We start from the raw sequence: 19539 nt of genomic DNA, 5'->3' as shown, positions 1-19539 counted from the left end.
CAAATGATTCCAATGAAACTATAATAGATTACATTTTGCCTTTGTACTTAGTTTCTGTTTCTCCAATCATAACTTGCTTTTGTTTAATTGGCCATGAACTACTACAGGTTGCTAAGATACCTGCTCCTCTTTGGTGGAAGGAGTGTCTTTAAGCCTTTACATTCATTGAAGGGATATATCCAAGACATACCATAAGCTCATCAGTATTTGAGAGCCAAAATATATTGACATCAATTAATCTTTTCAAAATATTTGAAGTTTGATTGTTAATTGAAGCCAGAGAAATAGTGAAAAAAAAAGAAAAGAAAAAGTATTTCTTTTCACTTCTCTTTTCTCCCCTTTTTGTGACAGTCCATTACAGGTGTCATTAATATTTGTTTTAGTTTGCAGTGTTTGAACACTGGCTACTCCGATCCTATTCAGCTAGAGAATAGAGCTTGGTTCTCAGTGGTTTAACCCAACCTGCTAAATTAACGCTCTGCCTGGAGAATAGAATATGACTCATGAATTTAGCAAAAGGATCAGAAGGTTATATGGGATAATTAATAATAATAAACTCTTAGGCATAGCTTTTGTTTTTGTTTGAGGAGGGATAAACAAGTGGTTAAGAGTATGGGTGTTCAAGTCTGACAGGCTTAGTCATAAATCCTTTTTCTGTCACTGTGTGATCTTGCTAAAATTGCTTATATATCCGTAACACGAGTATTTCATTACTTGTTTTATAGGATGGTTGGGAGGAACAAGTATGATAATGGCAACGTTAATATAACAGACTAGAGGTCCAATGCATGAATTCATGTACGGGTGGGGTCTGGCTGGCCGGCCCTGATTGGGGCCAGGCCGGCCAGGGGGAGGGCCCGCAGGTGGTTGGCCAGCCGGCCCCGCCCCCTGGTCGAACTCTGGGTTGAACTCCCAGTCGAACTCCCGGTTGAGGGGACAATTTGCATATTAGCCTTTTATTATATAGGATGACATTATGCCAGTGTCATACGATCATGGCAATAGAGACTGTTTTTGAATCTGGTTTTCTGATTTAAGCAAGTTACTATTTTTTAAAAATCTATAAAATGGGAATAAGAAGAGTTATCTTCTTATAGGGTTTTGTGAGAATTGAATGAGGAGTACAAAGTGCTTGGCATATAGTAAATGCTTAATGTCAACAGCTGTTGTTGGTGATGTGGTTGCTATGGTGAAGATAATGATGTAAAGCCTCGACATAGGATCTGGCACATAACAGTTATTTAGAAAAACACAAATTCCTTAATTGAATAAAGCCTGCATCAGAATCCCCTGGAAGAGCTGTTAAAACACAAGTTGCTGGTTCCCACCGGAAGAAGTCTGATTTGGTGAGGCTGAGATAGGGCCCAGGAATGTGCATTTCTAACAAGTTTCCAGAGATGCTGATGCTGTCAGTCTGGGGACCACACTATGAGAAGCAGTGCCATGGACAAACCATCCCACCTCTCTGAAAGCAGTCTGGCATTTAGAGCAAAGTTATCCACTTCCCCATTCTTAGACTCCCAAGTGCGATCATGTCAGATAATCTTTTTTTAAAATGATTCTTTATTGTTGAAAGTATTACCAATAATCTTAATGTTTTCTTGATCAAGGTTGCATCTTTAGGAATAGGTTGAATTACATGTTGTTAGTTCCTTTTATATCACTCTTTAAATAATAGACATTAACTTAGAACATTTTCCTCTATGGAAGATCTTATGTTCTTATGTTTCCATGGAAATCTTATAAACAGTTAATTTTATATTAAATCAAGAGTTATGATTGGTTCTACTCCTGAAATTTTTTATATGGTTCATAGTAAAAATACTGTATTCCAGTTAACTTGTTAGGTATTTTTCTCAGAATATGCATTGAAGATAAAAGGTTTATATAATCAGATATTATCAAAGTTTTTCTTCAGTGGAGTCTAGAAAAACAATTTAGCTGTCATTTGTCTAAGACTTTTAAATTGAGTCAGGAAGGAGAAAGAGAAGAATAGAAGGAAGGGATCATAGATGGAGCATTATGCAGAAGGTACTGTTGTGAGGGGCGGAGGATGGAAACAAATTAGCCACTCTATCTGAGACAGGAAGGAAGAATAAAAATGGATTCAGATACAGATAAGAGGGAGATTGAGGAAGCCTATGCCAATTTATTTCTAGTTTCTCTGTGAAAGAGGAAGGACAACTAAAAAGAGAGAAGGCTTGAACAGAGGTTTGGAACAGCTGTTAGGTAAAGAAAAAAAGAAGAGTCAAACGGAGTAGGTAAAGATTACTCGGCACTTCAAGAGCATAATTAAAGTCAGAGCTCAAAATTATCTTCATGGCACCAATCAACATATTTAACAGTATATTTTCTCTCATAGCTCTTGGTAGCTTGGGCACATAAGAATACGGAATGATGGTTCATTTTATATGAAATTAAAATTGACAACATAGATGTTATAAAAGGTAAAGGAAACCCGAAAATTGGGATGATGCTAGAGAGAGTGTAATTAACATGATTGGCTTTCTGATGTCTGGAGAGAAATAAAACCAAAGATTGTTAGTCTTGAGGTTGAAGAGCAGATGGAAAGTGGGTTAGGTTGAGAGGACAGGAGGGGATACAGCACAAGCTCTCTTCGGTTGGAATCAAAACTAGTAGTTGATGAGTTAATCTAAGAAGTCAGTGAATGAAGAATTTTAAAAAGATTCTTTAAAATTTATAAATTAAAATTCAATATTATGTTTATTTACTCATCCATATTTTGATTTAGAGTTGAAGCCTTTTCTTTGAATATGAATTGATTGGAATTCCAAGTTGTCTTTCTTACATAAATTATACCAATAATTAATTGCCTGCAATTTTCTGGATATTTTTTCTCAAAATAGAGCTAACCCTTGGCACTTGCAAAGAAATCTGAATGTACTATTAATAGATTTTTCTGTCATTTTTATGATATTGTCCATAATTGACCTGGAAGGAGTCACTTTGGATAGTGTTCCCATTATTCCCTTAGTATGATTTGACTTTGTTGTAAACAATTTTATGTTGCATATTATCTTATGAACTTTATCCATGCATTGACTGTTAGTGGAAACAAAGAGGATTCAGGAGAAAGAGTTAATGAGTGAAATTAAAGGTTGAAATAGAGGTTCCATTAATATTTAAAAAATAATTAAGTGATAATGTGGAATCAAGAGAGTCATCTTTTGATCTTTGATAGCTTATATAATTTATAGCATTGTGGTACTATTAGCTAAATTATATTTAAGTGTGAAATAAAATGCATTCGGTGGTGTAAAACCATAAGCCCCCTCAAAAAAAAAAGTCTCACCACATCAATATTTTCCATATTTCTTCCCAGCACTTCATGTGCAAGATTTTTCATGTAAAGTATATAAATTATCATAACGTAGGCTATCTCCTTATATTCTTCTATGTTTTTTCCTAATTAGAAGCATTTCCCTGTATTACACATATTATCCTTGATTTTATTTTAGGAAATCTTGTATTCTAAGTTGACAAATTATGACCATACCTAACCAGTTCCCTAGTGATATTTTCGTTTTCTTCCCTAACAATAGCCTAATATTTCAGGTATGAAGTTCTATTTCCCAGCAATCACAAGGGGTCCACCAAGCTGCTCTTTCAGTATCTCATGCTAGAACCTTACCTGGTTAACAGTTTATCAAATGACCCCCTCACTCTGATTTCTGATATCAAATTTGGATAATTTGATCATGGCAGATGCAAGAATAAGTGTCAGCTTGAGCTTCATTTTAAATTCCATTTATTTTCCTAAGGGATACATTACATTTACCTTGATAGGCAGATCAATTAAAAGTAGATATAAGAGGAAATTTTGTGAAGAAAAATAATTCCATTTTGAGTAGGAGTCAAGAAAAGCTGAAATACACTGACATCATTATGTATGTTTTAGAGGTATTTCTGACTGTTTTTCTAAATAATTCCAAGAATTGAAAAGTAGGGTAGGTAAAAAAGTTAAAACTTCTTGAAGATTTCTCTCTCCACTTTTCTGTCGTACCCTCCCAAATAAAACCTCACATCTTCTTGCATTTTTGTGCCATCTTCTCTTTCTTTTCAAGCAATTCGTTGAATATCTTTTATTCTAACTAATTAGTTGCTTATGTAAGCCCCAAAGTGTTTCAGTTCTTTACAACTATATTCTAAATTGTGTTAGGGTTTCAGATAGTTTTATTGTGAGTCGCTTTGCTTTAAAAAATTATTTCCCCTTCAAATTTCATTTTAAAGTCTGATTTAAATTTTAATTGAAATATGGTTCATAAGTAAGCATACATCAGAGTCAGTTTTAACTTGAAGATGATCTTGTGTCTTTTAGTAGAAGTATAACACTTTTTTTATCCCTTTGTTTTTAAGGAATCAGCAGGCGGGGATCTTCAGTCTCCTTTAACACCAGAAAGTATCAATGGGACAGACGACGAAAGAACACCTGATGTCACCCAGAACTCAGAGTCAAGGGCTGAACCGACTCAGAATGCATTGCCATTTTCACATAGGTACAAATTCAATTCAACCATCATGATTCAGTAAAATATGTAAACATGGAAAGTTATTTGGGTTTCGGATGAATCTTGCAAAGTTATAACCCTGGTTGAAAATTCCAGGTCAGATGTTTTTAACTGTTTCTGTTAACCTAAAAGATTTTAATAATTTATAGTTGCTTGGATGGGCAGGAATGAATATTTCCTTTATCTGTATATAAAAAAGGGCTACTGAGCTAATAACAGTACAAATCATTTTTCAGTGAGACAGCATATGTATTTTTGTAAGTCTCTTCTGATTTTCTAACACAGTCGCTGAAAGGCTCCCTGTGTTAATCTGGTTTCCATTTTCATGTATGTTCTTGAGGGTTATAATTTTTTAAAAATAATTTCCTACTCTGAACTTAAGCTTACCATAGTCTTAGAGGTGATCTCACTGTATGATTTCACAGAAGGAAGCAAGTTATTGGGGTAACGTCTAGAATAAACCTGTTAATGTGAGAATTATTTTTGCACACCAACTAACAGAAAATAAATCTTCACATGCTTCTGAATTTTAAAAAAGAATTTGATATACTTTAAGCAGGTACAGTTTATCCTACATGTGTTCCAAATCAGTCACATTAATTATGGGCCATATTGTGGGATTTTGGGAATGTAAAAAGGTCTATGAAACTGCATTATTGCAAATGTAAACAAATACCTGTCAGTCGATGTCTTAAAGTTCATTTTTACTCTTCTTTGGCAATTTTTGACTGGGTAGTTTTCATTGAAATTAAGAAAACAATTTTCCTTGTTGTGCATCTCTTTTTGGACCAATTTTTTAAAAATCAAATTCTTCAGCATATTCAGAAGAATAGTGAAGTGAGATATTCCAAACTCTTTTTTATAAGAGCCTTTAATTTTGACTGAACTTGTTGGATATTAGGGGCATAGGATTGAACATATTAGAGACTAACATTGAGGGACTTCATGGTCAGGCTCAGGAAGAAGAAATTAGGTAAGGTTTTTTTAAAGGAATGAATGGATAGAAACTATTTGACAGTGAGGCTATTCTAATTTATTTCCAAAAAATGCTAATTTGCACAAGTAGACATATCTTGGAATTATCATGGAGATCATGCTTTACTATTGCAGATTAAGCATGTTCTCTTTTCTGTAGCTGTAAAAATGACTGAACACATGAAAAATTTTAGTTCTGATCTGAAGACTGTGATTTGTAAAACATTCAGGTTTTTAAAATATGCAATTACAATTAAAGATCAATGTGATTAGTATGCAATTTAAAAAAATGTTTATGTTGAGGGAGGAAAATGTCCTTTCCTATTAAATTATATTTAATATATCCACTTAATAAATAGACTTCACTACACTGAGTATAATTATAAACTTGATTTCTTTGCAACAGTCAAGTCATGTGCATTGAATAGTGTAGCATTTAGAAATAGAATTTCTTTATTTAATATTTATAAATGCTATTTCTAGTTTACTTTATGAACCAAAAGTTTTCTGAATGTTTATTGTTTTGCTAATCCTTGGTATTTGGAGTTTCTAACTGGGATTGGTAATCAGATGATTAGCCCTGGAGATATTTGAGTTCTGAAAGTGAAACTTAACAGGTCAATTTAAGCTTTTAATTGTGTTAAAAGCATTACATAATCTTATAGTTTTCTTATTATTGTAAAAACATTTTAGCTATAGGATTTTAGACTTATTCTCTGACCTTGTTTTGATTTCTACCGGAGACAAAAGATGATGTATATTGTAGTTAATGTTAGAATCCCAAAATATCAGGAGAGACCTCAGAGATTATATAATCTAGGATTTTTCAAACTGTGGTAATTTAAAATTAATTTAGGTTATTCATGGCATTCTGAAAAATGAAATATAATAAAGCCAAATAGGAAACATCAGAGTAAAGCTCACATTAAGAGTAGAAACTTTAGCTCAGCTGGAGTGGCTTTGTTGGTTGAGCAATATCCAGTGCACCAAAGGGCTGCCAGTTCGATTCCCGGTTGGAACATGCACATGGGTTGCAGTTCGATTCCCTATTGGTGCTCATGCAGAGGACGATCAATCGATGTCTCTCTCTGTCTCTCTCTCCTCCCCACTCCCCTTCTCTCCCCTCCCCCCTTTTATTGGTGCTCATGCAGAGGACGATCAATCGATGTCTCTCTCTGTCTCTCTCTCCTCCCCACTCCCCTTCTCTCCCCTCCCCCCTTTATCTCTCTAAGCATGTCCTCGGGTGAGGATTTTAAAAAAAAGAGAGTAGAAATTTTGTTTCAGTAATGTACATATTTATATGTGTTGATTAACTGTTCTTATTATCCTGTGTAGAGAAAAGATCACTGGAAGATAATTAAAATCTGTTTTAAGGCTTATTTAGACCATTTTGTCTTTCTTCCTTAGTACATTAAAAGTTTTCCTTTTATTTTTTAATTATAGTTGACATTCAATATTATATTAGTTTCAGGTGTACAACATAGTGATTAGACATTTATATAACGAAGTGATTTCCCCATAACTCTAGTACCCATCTGACACCATATATAGTTATTAAAATATTATTGACTATATTCCCTACTCAGTACGTACTTATTTTAACAGAAAAGAATGAATAGCAAAAAAATATTTTGCCAACATTTTTCTGTTCTGGTTGATACTATTTTACTAATAAATAGGGAGCATAATGCTAAAATCTCTATTATTTGTTTTTGTTTTTAAAGGAAGGATATAGGGAACAGTGATCTAGTCAGTCAAGTTAATTAAGAGTTGATTATAGTAATAGCTACTTAGCTAGCCAATTTCTGCTCTTCTTAGAATTCAGAATTGATGCCTTAATCTCATGAGTTAACATATCAAAAGAAGACCCTGATTTTCATTTGGTCCTGAACATTTTAGTAATGTAATTATAGTTTGTTCTTTACAAACTCTGTTAGCTTTGTGTATTTTCAAAAAAATACCACTTAGCTTTAAGATATAAGCAAACATTTTTGTTACTCTTTAAATCTATCCAAATTTTCAAAATTATATGAAAGAGAGAATACTGTTATGAACTCCCATGAACACATACATCACCTAGTCTTAACAGTTATGAAAAAATGGTCATTCTTGTTTCATTTCTATCCCTACAGACTCTTCCACTTCTGCGATTATTTTTAAGGCAAATCTCAGACATATAATTTCATCCACAAATACTTCTTTAAAATTACTTTTGAACTTTTATAAAAGTTATTTATGAAGCTAATACAACTTTTTATTTTCTAACTCAGTGGCATTATAGGGTTACTTGAATTATTCATTTCTTATATTTTTATTATACATCATAACTAAATTTTAAAATGAATGGGCTGCTCAATACTCCTCAGTCAAGTGCTATAGTACTGTTTTATGTCCTTGCCATAAACTATGCAAAAACATTCTCGTTGAATAAGTTTCAATAAATTAATATCTACTTAAGTGCTTTTAAAGTTTAAGGATGTGAAAAAGAAGTAGATCATGAGGATGAAAACGCTTACTAATTTCTTATGGGAAATGATATTAAATTATATCTAAATGGCATTTTTTTCTTAAAAATTACTTTTTAAACTAAATGATAATATCCTTTTGAGACTGTGCAGGTATACACTGTGGCTCACTTGAATGTTCAGGATATCATTTGAGACAGTAGTCTTAGGTTAGCTATATACTAAATAAAGTAGCTATATACTAACAGACTAGCATATACATATGGGGAAGGTTTTGTTCTTTTAGTCCAGGGACTGTTATTTGCTTCATAGCATCAACTCTGTGGAATTCTGAAATTTATTTGTTATTTCTTAATAATAATAAATTCTAAGATTTTTTGTTTTTAAGATTTAAAGCTATTTAAAATTCTCTTGGAAATAGTTAATTTTATAGCATCCTCATGCTGTTAGAATATAATACTGAAATATAGTATTGAAAACTAAAACTATTAATTTTGTGTATTATAAATTTATGACCCTCAGAGATACAGTAATATATGATAAATATGACAAATAACTGTTGTTACATATTTGAGCATTCTGAACAGATATATAGACATTAGTAGCTTGTGAAACTATTTTTGTACTGATAAATTTTAATAATAGTTTGATTATATGAATGAAAAATGGGCTATTTTAAGCACTGATTATATTTTAATTCTTGTAATGTTTAGATGATAGAGTCTCTTGGTGCTGCTAGAGTTTATGCATTTTGGGGGTACTGCATGTATCGTCTATTGTGTTTAAGAGATTTTTCTGCCACTACATGTTTCCAAAAAGTATTTATTAAAGGATGTATGCAGAAACATTACTTTTTAATATATTGATTTTTCTTTAAATCAGCATAACTACAAATTACTAAAATTTATGAAATCTGGCTGGGTTCATTCCATTTGTATTTTTAGATTTCTTCATTATCAGAATTTTGGAAAGCTACTATTTTAAAACTGATTTAGGGATCCTTTTACAGTTTCAAAAACTAAATTTCATTGGAAATTTTACATGTCATTTAGTTACATGTTAAAATTTTAAAAAGTGCTTTATCTTGAATCAAATGCAGTTTGTACTTCAAAGATGATACAAAGAGGAAAAAAGTGAATGACTGTGAAGAGCCCTGGGGAACTATACTCTCAACAGCTCTGCCATTTGTCTCTCTTTTTTATGAATAGTGAAGAAAACTTGTACGATTATAGATATGAAATACAATAGGAATGATTTTGGCAGATAACTTTTGTGTGTAAAGCTGGGACTGATATCACAAGAAGCACTTTGTCATTGATACAATTGCAGATGAAAACTATAAGTTGTAGGATTCCTCTTATTGTTGCAGTTCCAATTGACTTAAGTACCATCCACCCCTAACCCTCAGGAATTAGATTAGGTTTTTAAGAGTTAATTTGAAGGCCAAGATAGTTTGTGAGGGATTGTAACACAACCATTTGGAGATGTCAGAGTTTCCTGTATCATCATTGTGAACAGATAACACTTTATAAGAAAGTGCTCTAGTAATTTGGTAACATATACACTTATACATTCTCTAGGAAGTGAAAAGCAATTTGTACATTTTTAAACAAGATGCAATAAAAAATATAGTTTAGTGACCAAGAATGTTTATTAGTTTTCTAAAGAAGTATAAATTTCCTATCTTGAATTTTTAAAGAACTAACCTTTATTCTCATCTGATGTCTGAAAAGATTTTGAAGAAAGCATAAAAAATTGCTGAAGCTTTTTTTCATGCATTATAACTTAACTGGAGGCCCGATGCACGAAATTAGTACAAGAGTAGGCCTTTGCAGCCCTGGCTGCCTCAGCCCTCGCAGCCCTGGCTTTGTCCAGAAGGTCGTTCTGCTGTTCGGCCATTCGGTCGATTTGCATATTATGCTTTTATTATTATAGATATAGGTTATTTGCAAGAAGAAAAATACTATTCATTTGATATAAAGATATTACTAACCACCTTCAATAGAGATTAGTCCTTTCTCCTTCTTCTTGGCATTAACATTGTTGGCAAAGAATTAATGACAAAGAATGTTCACCAGTCCATCCCTTGTGATTGTCAACTTCTGTTTTCAAGATGACCAGCTGGAGTTAATGGTGTGATCATTCACAAGAGGTTATTTGTGACTTCTTCCCTGTAGAGGGCATTTAAAAATTCATTTTTTTTCCTTCAATTTTGCTCTTAGAAGACCATCGTGGGGATTCCAGTGGAAGGGAGGTTTGGAACATGGACAGCTCTGTTCTCAGACTTAGGGAAAATGTTCTTCCTTTGAATTTGGCTTTCCATCTTTCCTCTTACTAGAATAGTAAGGGACAAGTAAACATAGAGGACAAGCAGGCCACTTAAACGTGTGAAATTTGTGGTGAATATGACAGTAAGGAATTGTGAGGTCTGTGGTAAAGTAGAATGGGTGAGGTTCATTTAACGATATTAAAGGTCTTAGGCTAAGCACAATAAGCCAGTTAAAGACAAATATCACATGATCTCACTTATATGTGGAATCGAATGAATAAAATAAACTGATGAACAAAATAGGTCAGTGCATAGAACAGAGTGTCAGATCTCAGAGGGAAGGGGGGTTGAGGGAACGGAAAGAGATTAACCAAAGAACATATATATGCATACATACATAACCCATGGACACAGATAATAGTGTGGGTTGGGGGCAGGGTGAAGGGGAGCACAAGGGAAGGTGAAATGGGAAACATTTGTAATAATGTCAACAATAATTTTTTAAAAAAATGTTAAAATACAGAGGGATTGGGACTAGATGACCCATCTGGTTTCCAGTTTAGACTTTCAAATGGAATCTGTGATTTATATATGGTTTAGCTCAGGGTAAGGATTTCTAGCTGATAATATCCTTGTAAATTCCTGGTGGAGGTATTTGGGAAGATATGACTTGCAGATTTGGAATACTGGATATTTTCTCTTTGCTGACATATTACTCTGACAGGTGTTATTCTCTCAAACACAGAAACCCGACCATGTCATTTTCATTCTTAAAATATTTCAGTGGCATGGTGTATGTGGACCAGTCCATGGTCATCAGAGGAGGCCTCCCAGCCTCATCATCTGTGCTTCTGTAGCAATTACTCTGAATTGCTTGTACTCCTCCACATACAACCAAACAACCATGCTGTTGCTTGCATGCAAGTCTCTGCTTCCTTGTTTTTGGAATGTTCTCCCTTTTCTTTGAAATGGCTGCATATACACATGAGACACATACACACTCCATACATCCTCCCACCTGACCTCTGCCTCTAACTTGACTACCAACTGGTCAACCCCTATGTATATATTCTATAAGTTCCAGCATCACCTTCTCTGGCAAGCTTTCTTTCATGCTGTCAGACTGAATTATGTTCCCTCTTCTGTTAAATCCCTGTTACCTTCAAACTGACATATGGAGGTTAACATTAACTTCTCAGGTTCTTCTGGGGCAAGGATTGTGTTTTATTCATTTGTATCCCTGGTGTATCCATGGTAGACATTCAATAAACACATGAATGAAACAATTTACTTCACAGAAATTGAGTATATGTTCTGAATGTCCTTGGTACTGTCAGCTAAAGTTACACCTATGGATTCATAAGACCTTGAAGCTAAGATATAAAACTAGCTATATTCCTTGAAAATCAGTCATTGTTATCAAACTTAAGAATTTAACTGACTACCTAATTTTCTTGAAAACTTCCTAGTTTGTACAAAGAAATTTTAAAGATAATGTGTTAATAAACAATGCTAAGTACTTAAATAATGTGAAAGATGCTAAAATGTGCATTTTTCTTAATAGAATAATTTTTATCTTTTTCTTGAGAATAATTTTTCTCATTTAAAAAACAGTGCAAAATCATTTAATGGTATATTTTCTGTGGAATTAGACAATATTTATATTCTTTGTTTTTAAACTAATTATTGCTAAAATGTGTTTTTAAAAATTTCACCTCTTATAAAGGTCAACACAGGTATTTATTATAAACAAGTGAAATTAAGGACAATGAATTTTTTTAAATTGAGAATTGTATTTTTTAAAATTAATTTTATTGGGGTGACATCAGTCGACATGATCATATAGGTTTCAGGTGTGAGTTTCCATGTTACAAGATCTGTATATTGCACTGTGTGCCCACCACCCAAAGTCAAATCTGCTCTTGTCACCATATATTAGGACCCTCCTCTCCCCCCCATATTCACATGAAAATAACTGACAGTTAATTCACTGAAATGTATTGAAAATTGTCATGCTCCTGGGACCACCTTCCTTGTAGGGTGTGGAAAATGTAGATATGACTAAACAGTTAAAGTAAATGTATAATTTACTCTTATTATCTATCAGTTTGCCATTTTCCGTTGACAGTTTAGCTTGGCCGTATATCCACTATAGACAAAATAGTTAATTTTCTTACTCTGGCCAAAAATGAAGTCTAAGCATTTATATTAGAACTATGAAGATAGAAGGAACTTTTGCTATGACATAGTCCGGCCACTTCATTTTACAGAAGTGGAAGCAAGTCCATGGAAGAGGCATTTAGTATGACTATTTGCTAATAGCTAGATTAGACGAGAGACGTAGGTCTCCAGAGTCACTGATCATCAGGGTCCATGCTGGTTGAGGCAGCTGTTTTTCTATTAAACTCCAGAAATGTTTTCTGTATCACATTTCAGATACTTCTCATCTTGATTTTTATCACTGTTCAACACACATTTACTATAACTTGCTAAACTCCCCCATTAGATTCTTAGTTTCTGGACTAAGCCTGGTTGAGTTACATTTCTTGATATCCCATATAGTTTAATGAATAAATTTGTTGAGTGAATAAATATATGTATTTTTACTGTGAGATAATAGGAAGGGTTAAATAAGTTAGTGCAACTTGATCATTAGCATAAAAATTATATCATATACCAAGCAGGACTAACAAAGATACCAATATTAAGAGTATTTAGTTTACTTTTTAAATTTTAACAGGAATCACTTAGCTGTTAATAGTCACATTAATATTTTAATAACATTTTTATTGAAATGTAATTCACATCTAAACAATTCATCTATTTAAAGTGTACAATTAAGTGGTTTTCAGTATATTCACAGAGTTGTGCAACCATCACCACAATCCATTTTAAAACATTTTTATCACCTCCCCTAAAACCCTGTACCCATTAGCAATCACTTTCCTTTTCTCCTTCACACACTCCAGGATCTACTTTCTATCTCTGTAGAGTTGCCAATTCTGGAAATTCTTATCAATGGAATCATACAATATGTGAACTTTTATGACTGGATTCTTTCACTTAGCATGTTTTTCAAGGTTTACTCATGTTGTAGAATTTATAAATATTTCATTTCCTTTTATTGCCGAATAGTAGTCCATTGTGTGGATATACCACCTTGTACTAATCCACTCATCAGTTGATAGACATTTAGTCTGTGTCCACTTTTTAAGTTCCACCATTGTTATGAATAATGCTGCTATGAACATTGTGTACAAGTTTTTATGTGGACATACGTTTTCAATTCTCTGGATATATACCTACAAGTGGAATTGCTGGCACGTGTGGTAGTTCCACATTTGCACAGCAGCTGCACTATTTTATATTCCCACCAGCTGTATAAGGTTCCAGTTTCTCTACATTATCAGCCCTTGGTATTGTCTTTTTTATTATAGCCATCCTAGTAGGTGGGAAGTGATATCTCTGTGGTTTTGATTTGTATTTCCCTGATGGCTAATGTTGTTGAGCATTTTTTCATGTATTTATTGGCCACTTGTAAATCTTTGGAGAAAGCTCATTTTTAATTGGGCTGTTTGTTTCTTTGTTGTTGAGTTGTAATTCTTTTTTAAAAAATATATTTTATTGATTTTTACAGAGAGGAGGGGAGAGGGAAAGAGAGTTAGAAACATCAATGAGAGAGAAACATCGGATCAGCTGCCTCCTGCACACTCCCTACTGGGTATGTGCCCGCAACCAAGGTACATGCCCTTGACCAGAATCGAACCTGGGACCCTTGAGTCCGTAGGCCGACGCTCTATCCACTGAGCCAAACCGGTTAGGGCTGTAATTCTTTATATATTCTGGATATTAACTCCTTACGAGATAAATGGTTGGCAGATATTTTCTCCAGTTCTGTGGATTGTCTTTTCACCTTCTTGATGATGTTCTTGCAATACAAATGTTTTTAATTTTATTTAAGTCCCATTTTTCTATTTTTTTCTTTGTTGCTTGTGCTTTTGGTGTCATATCTAAGAAACCATTGCCTAATCCAAAGTCATTAAGGCTTATACTTAGGTTTTTCTCGAAGAGTTTTATAGTTTTAACTCTTACAATTAGATTTGGTTCATTTTGAATGAACTTTTCTATATAATGTGAGGCCCAACTTCCTTCTTTTGCATGTGGATATCCAGTTGTCCCAGCACCATTTGTTGAAAAGACTATTCTTTTCCTATTGAGTTGTCTTGGCATCCTTGAAAAATATTATCAGACCATAAATGTGAGGGTTTATTTCTGAATTCTCAGTTCTATCCCATTCATCTATCTTTATGCCAGTACCATACTGTCTCTATTATTGTAGCTTTGCAGTAAGTTTTAAAATTGGGAATGTGAGTCTTCCAACTTTATTCTTCTTTTTCAAGATTGTTTTGACTATTCTGAGTCCCTAGAATTTCCATGTGAATTTTAGGACCAGCTTGTGATTATCTGCAAAGAAGCCAGGTAGGATTCTGATAGGAATTGTGTTGAATCTATAGAATAATTTGGATGGCTAGCCATCTTAACAATGTTAAGTCTATCAATCTATAAACATGGGATGATTTCTTATTTATTTAGCTCTTCTTTAATTTCTTTCAAAATTTTTTTTTAGCTTTCAGAGTATAAGTTTTGTACTTCTTTTGTTAAATTTAATCCTATGTATTTTATTCTTTTTGCTGCTATTATTAGTGGAATTATTTTCTTAACAATCTAATTTATTAGTTTTAATAGTTTTTAGTAGCTTCCTTAGGATTTTCTATATACAAAACCATGTCATCTGCAAATAGAGATAATTTTACTTCTTCCTTTCCATTCTTGATGTCATTTATTTCATTTTCTTGACTGGTTGCCCTACCTAGAACTTCCAGTACACTGCAGAATAGAAATGACAAGAATGAACATCCATGTCTTGTTCCTTATTTTAGGGGAACACTTTCAGTCTTCTACCATTAGGTATGATATTAGCTATGGGGTTTTTTTTTTTTTTAGATGCTCCTTATCAGGTTGAAGAAGTTCCACAACATTCCTAGTTTTTCTAGTGTTTCTCCCATTAGTATTTTTGTTTTTAATGGAAAAGCTGGACTCCTTATTTCCTTACATTCTGATACCTACTGGATAGTTTTTTTCTTTTTGTTTTTTGAAAGTCAGAAAAGATCATTTCTCCAATTGGACTTTTTTCCTACTATGGAGACAACCAATTTTCGTTGGTAGATGACTTCTGTGATCACCTTTAGTTTTGGAACTTATTGGAGTCACCATTTCCCATGGAAGAAGAGGATCTGAAGTTTATTCTAATTGAAACCATGCAAGTAGTCCCTGACCAAGATAGAGAGAGAAACTAACATGGAAGAAACAAGACAATTTTAAGAGACACAATCATCACAGTTTTAACTTTGAAGAATCAAAAGAAGTAATACTTTAAAAGAAGACACTTAACCGTGTGAATTCCTGTGTATGCCTACATGGCATTTAAGATATCTTGGAAGAAAAAAAATGACTTGGCATGGCATCACGTGTTTTTTGGCAAAATACTATTATTATATTTGCTCCACTTAATTTTCAGAAGACTCAAAAGCCCTTGATGAAGAACATTTTTTGTTTTTTGAAAATCAAAATAGCTATTATTCCTGATAAAGATAGTGAAAAAACTAAGCAACCTAATTTTCCTGGACTTCAAAGTAGAACTGGTTCATAGATGCCATTTCTTTTAAAACTTAATGTAGCCATTTTCCTACATGTAATCTGATCCTAGTTTCTTTGGTTGTCATATGAGAACACTTCACTCCCCACCTCACAGGGTTGTTGTGAGGCAAATTTTAAATGTTTCTAAGAGTGTAGTGTTGATAACTCTTGACTGTCTCCTTGCTGATAGTATCTATAATCTTAAGATTTTGTATCTTTTAAAATTTGAAAGTGCTTTCCTATGGCTATGAATGGATATCAGGTATATTGAAATGGAAATGAGTAATGGAGTTATATTTGACTTATTAATGAATATCCTTGTAAATAATTTTACTGTATGAAATGTTGCACTGATTTTTTTCAACTAAGCTTTTATACAGTTATAATTAAACAAGTGCTAAAGTAAAAGTGTCTGGTTTCCCCTTTTATTTAGTTGAGATTTGATTATTCATTTCTCTTAGATAAGAGGTAACTCAACTCATCAATTTCAAATGAATAATAAAAAAAAGAAAAACACAATGAAATAGATATAATTTAAGGAAATAAAATGAAAATCTTGAAATGAGGTTCAAGCTTGTGTAGAGATGACCAGAATTCAGACAATTAAAAACAGTAAAACTCTGTTATTAGGTAGAAGTGAAATCTTAGTAATGTTTTAATTAAAAACAGGGCTATTGTAGGAATAGAGATTTGATGAGTCAGAAAGAAAATCTGCATATACTAAATAAATGAAAAAATTTTAAAATATGAGTTAAAATTCATGCATAGAAAATTCTTGATAGCCTGCAGAATTTGCTTTTATTTGTACAATTTTATTTTTACAACTTAGGATGGGAAGTAATTGTATAGCATTTTGTATTTCACATAAATCAATCAATTTGGTTTTTGCAAGTCAGAGCTTAGATATAGTATGTGAACAGATAATGGCTTCCACAGTGAGACTTTAAAATTGCAGTCAGATGTCTGTTTTCTACTGCTTTGTTCTTACTGTGTAACAGTATCAAAAGGCAAATCAATTCAGTGTGAATTTAAGGGTTTGGGCTTATAATCTGGTATTTGTAAACAAATAATTTAGAAAATGTATTCTTACCATATCATTTAAATGTTTGTTTTATAACTTATTCTATACACTATAAAAATGAGAATGGGCATAGTGCTAGGTTAAGTATGTTGGGATTAAGAAAGTACTTGAAATCAGAATTTTTTTTAATATCCTTCACTTTAAAAAATAAATAGCTTTAGATGAACCTTGTATACTTCACTGCACTAGAGGTCCTACTGCTCCATACTGTCATATACATGTCACAAAATCCACTCACTTATTTAACTTGTGTAGCAGTGGGAACTACAGAAGGAGCCTTTCTTTGGCTAACTCAGTTTGTCCTTGTATTTGCTCTTTTTCAATAGTTTCATAATTTGCCCATATTGCAGTGTTTTATGTATACATTCACATCTACTACTGATATGAATGACGTAAATTGGTCCATAGTATATTATTTTTTATCCAGTTTAATGCTCATATCTTTGAATACACAGCAAGAATAATATTTTGAAAATTCTAACCTCATAATAATGAGAAAAACACTATGTAGTTTGAGCTAGTTTGAGAAAAATTAAGAAATTATTGATCAATTTTATGTATAACCATTAATAAAATGAAGCTTCTTTGAAAATTATTTCTGAACCTGTTTTCTATTGCCCCTACTGTTTTTTAAACACCAAAGTGGAATCTAATACTGAGAAGTTATTACTAATACTAGAGTAAGAGTGCGTTTTCTCTGAAATATGATTATATCTAGTTTAATATATGTGTTCTTCTAATCAATCTGTCATAGAAGGCAAATGTTAAAGTTGATGAACATATGCCTCAGAAATAATGAAGAAATATAACAGTATTAGTCATTACCTTAACAGTATTACTTTTCTGATCTTTAAAACTTACAAGGACTATCTTGTATCAGTGCTCATTTTATTGTGGGAGTAACAGTTAATAGAATGCATCCTGAGTCTCATTTAATTCTAGAGAGGATAATTTCCTGGGAGGAAATGTGTATAATATAGTGGTTTTGTGATCACTTTGTTGATCTCTAAAAAATAAAACACATTCTTACCATTATATCCCTCTCAAAAATAAAGCGGGTGAACTTGGGTTCTTTTGATTGTGCCACCTATAGCGTTCATTTAGGCAAATCACTTCATCTCTCTGAACTGGTTTCCTCATCTATTACGTAAAAGAGGGGAGTGAATAATGATTTCTAAGGCCCTTTCTCTTGATTATCTTAACATGGTCATCTCTGTAGTCCAGGGATGAATGAGATGTCCTCTTGTAGTCTTCTGTGGCTGGGCGTGAGGTTTAGTGCTGAGTTTATAATCCTTAAAAACATCGATATGTTACTGTGCTACATAAAAGAATCTATTACCTAAGTCAAATTAGCTACCTCTTTACATAGCACATTAGGAGCAAGAAGTATTGTGTCCTGTGCTTTCGCATTGTGTGCACACATAATTTAAATTCCTTCCAGATGGCACTGTGGATTCAAAATACTAGTATGTGATCCACCAGTTCTTACTTTTCAACGATAGATTCATTTGAAATGAGGGCACTAACATAGGAGGTAGCATAACATCATAATGTCCTTGAATGAATTATTGTAATGGATAAATTTCTGAACTATACTGCTCTCTAATAAACTTACAGATGGAACCCCATAATGAATATTAAATTTTCTAAACTTCGTAAATCTTTTATACTTGGGAATGGAGTTTAACAGTATAAAATAAAACAGCAAACTGAAAGAAACTTGCTCTGTCCAGTAGCTGTTATTGAAACAATGGAAAATGGTGAAGTCTGACATACTGTTTTGGGGGAAAGTAAGATATTACAACTTAATAAGTAATATATGGCTATGTCTGGGAGATAATAGTGTAGGCAGTTAGCACTTGGAATGGTGTTCTTGATGTCTCACCTGTGAGTGACACTTCACAGTCTAACACCAATTGTAGACTAATTATAGGAAGGAAGCATTATGCCCTGTAAGACCAGGGAAGGATACTCCTTGCCTTTAACTCACTAAAGTTCAGTGATACTGACTGAGAGAAATAGCATTTTTGTTCTTTTTCATTTTTTTCCCTTCTAGAGATCATCTTATAACTGTCCATTCATTTCAGTTTAGAACTCTGAATGCTTGGCTAGGTGCACTGTCCTTAGTACATCTAAAGATTAGGTGGCATGGTGTACATGGAAGTCAACCATTAAAGATTAGGTGTAGATGGGTTTATACCTAAACCTATGTTTTTATAATTTTTTATTGTTTTATCTCTACTCATTTTGTTTTATAATTGTCTTATGAGAAGCAGAACAGATATAATTTCCCTATTTCTCAGGGCGAAAATCTGAGATGAAAGGAGATTAGGGAATCTTTCAAAAATCTATAGATACCAGAATTAGAATTTGACTCTAATCCTTTGATTCTCTGCTTCTATCTTCCCCTAATTTATCATAAAGAAATTTTTAAGTCTCTGTATGGAGACCAAACTTGAAAGAAATGATAGCTAACAAAATTCATTTATTATTTGGCACAAAAATAGGTTATGAATCTTTAAA

At 33.0% G+C, this 19539-nt stretch overlaps 1 protein-coding gene across 3 annotated transcripts in view; it reads left to right on the top strand.

Annotated features, from left to right (window-relative positions):
* Positions 1–19539, top strand: part of HOMER1 (homer scaffolding protein 1) — an 87618-nt gene that overhangs the window by 44423 nt on the left and 23656 nt on the right. For all 3 annotated transcript variants that reach the window (XM_005858077.2, XM_014550111.1, XM_014550116.1), the window contains exon 5: positions 4378–4517. In XM_005858077.2, the coding sequence (XP_005858139.1) occupies positions 4378–4517 (140 nt within the window). The remainder of the gene's footprint in view (positions 1–4377; positions 4518–19539) is intronic.

Source organism: Myotis brandtii, unplaced genomic scaffold (assembly GCF_000412655.1).
Source record: "Myotis brandtii unplaced genomic scaffold, ASM41265v1 scaffold115, whole genome shotgun sequence".
Taxonomy (NCBI): Eukaryota; Metazoa; Chordata; class Mammalia; order Chiroptera; family Vespertilionidae; genus Myotis; species Myotis brandtii.
Note: the sequence above shows the minus strand (reverse complement) of the source record. Positions and strands in the feature narration are given on the sequence as shown.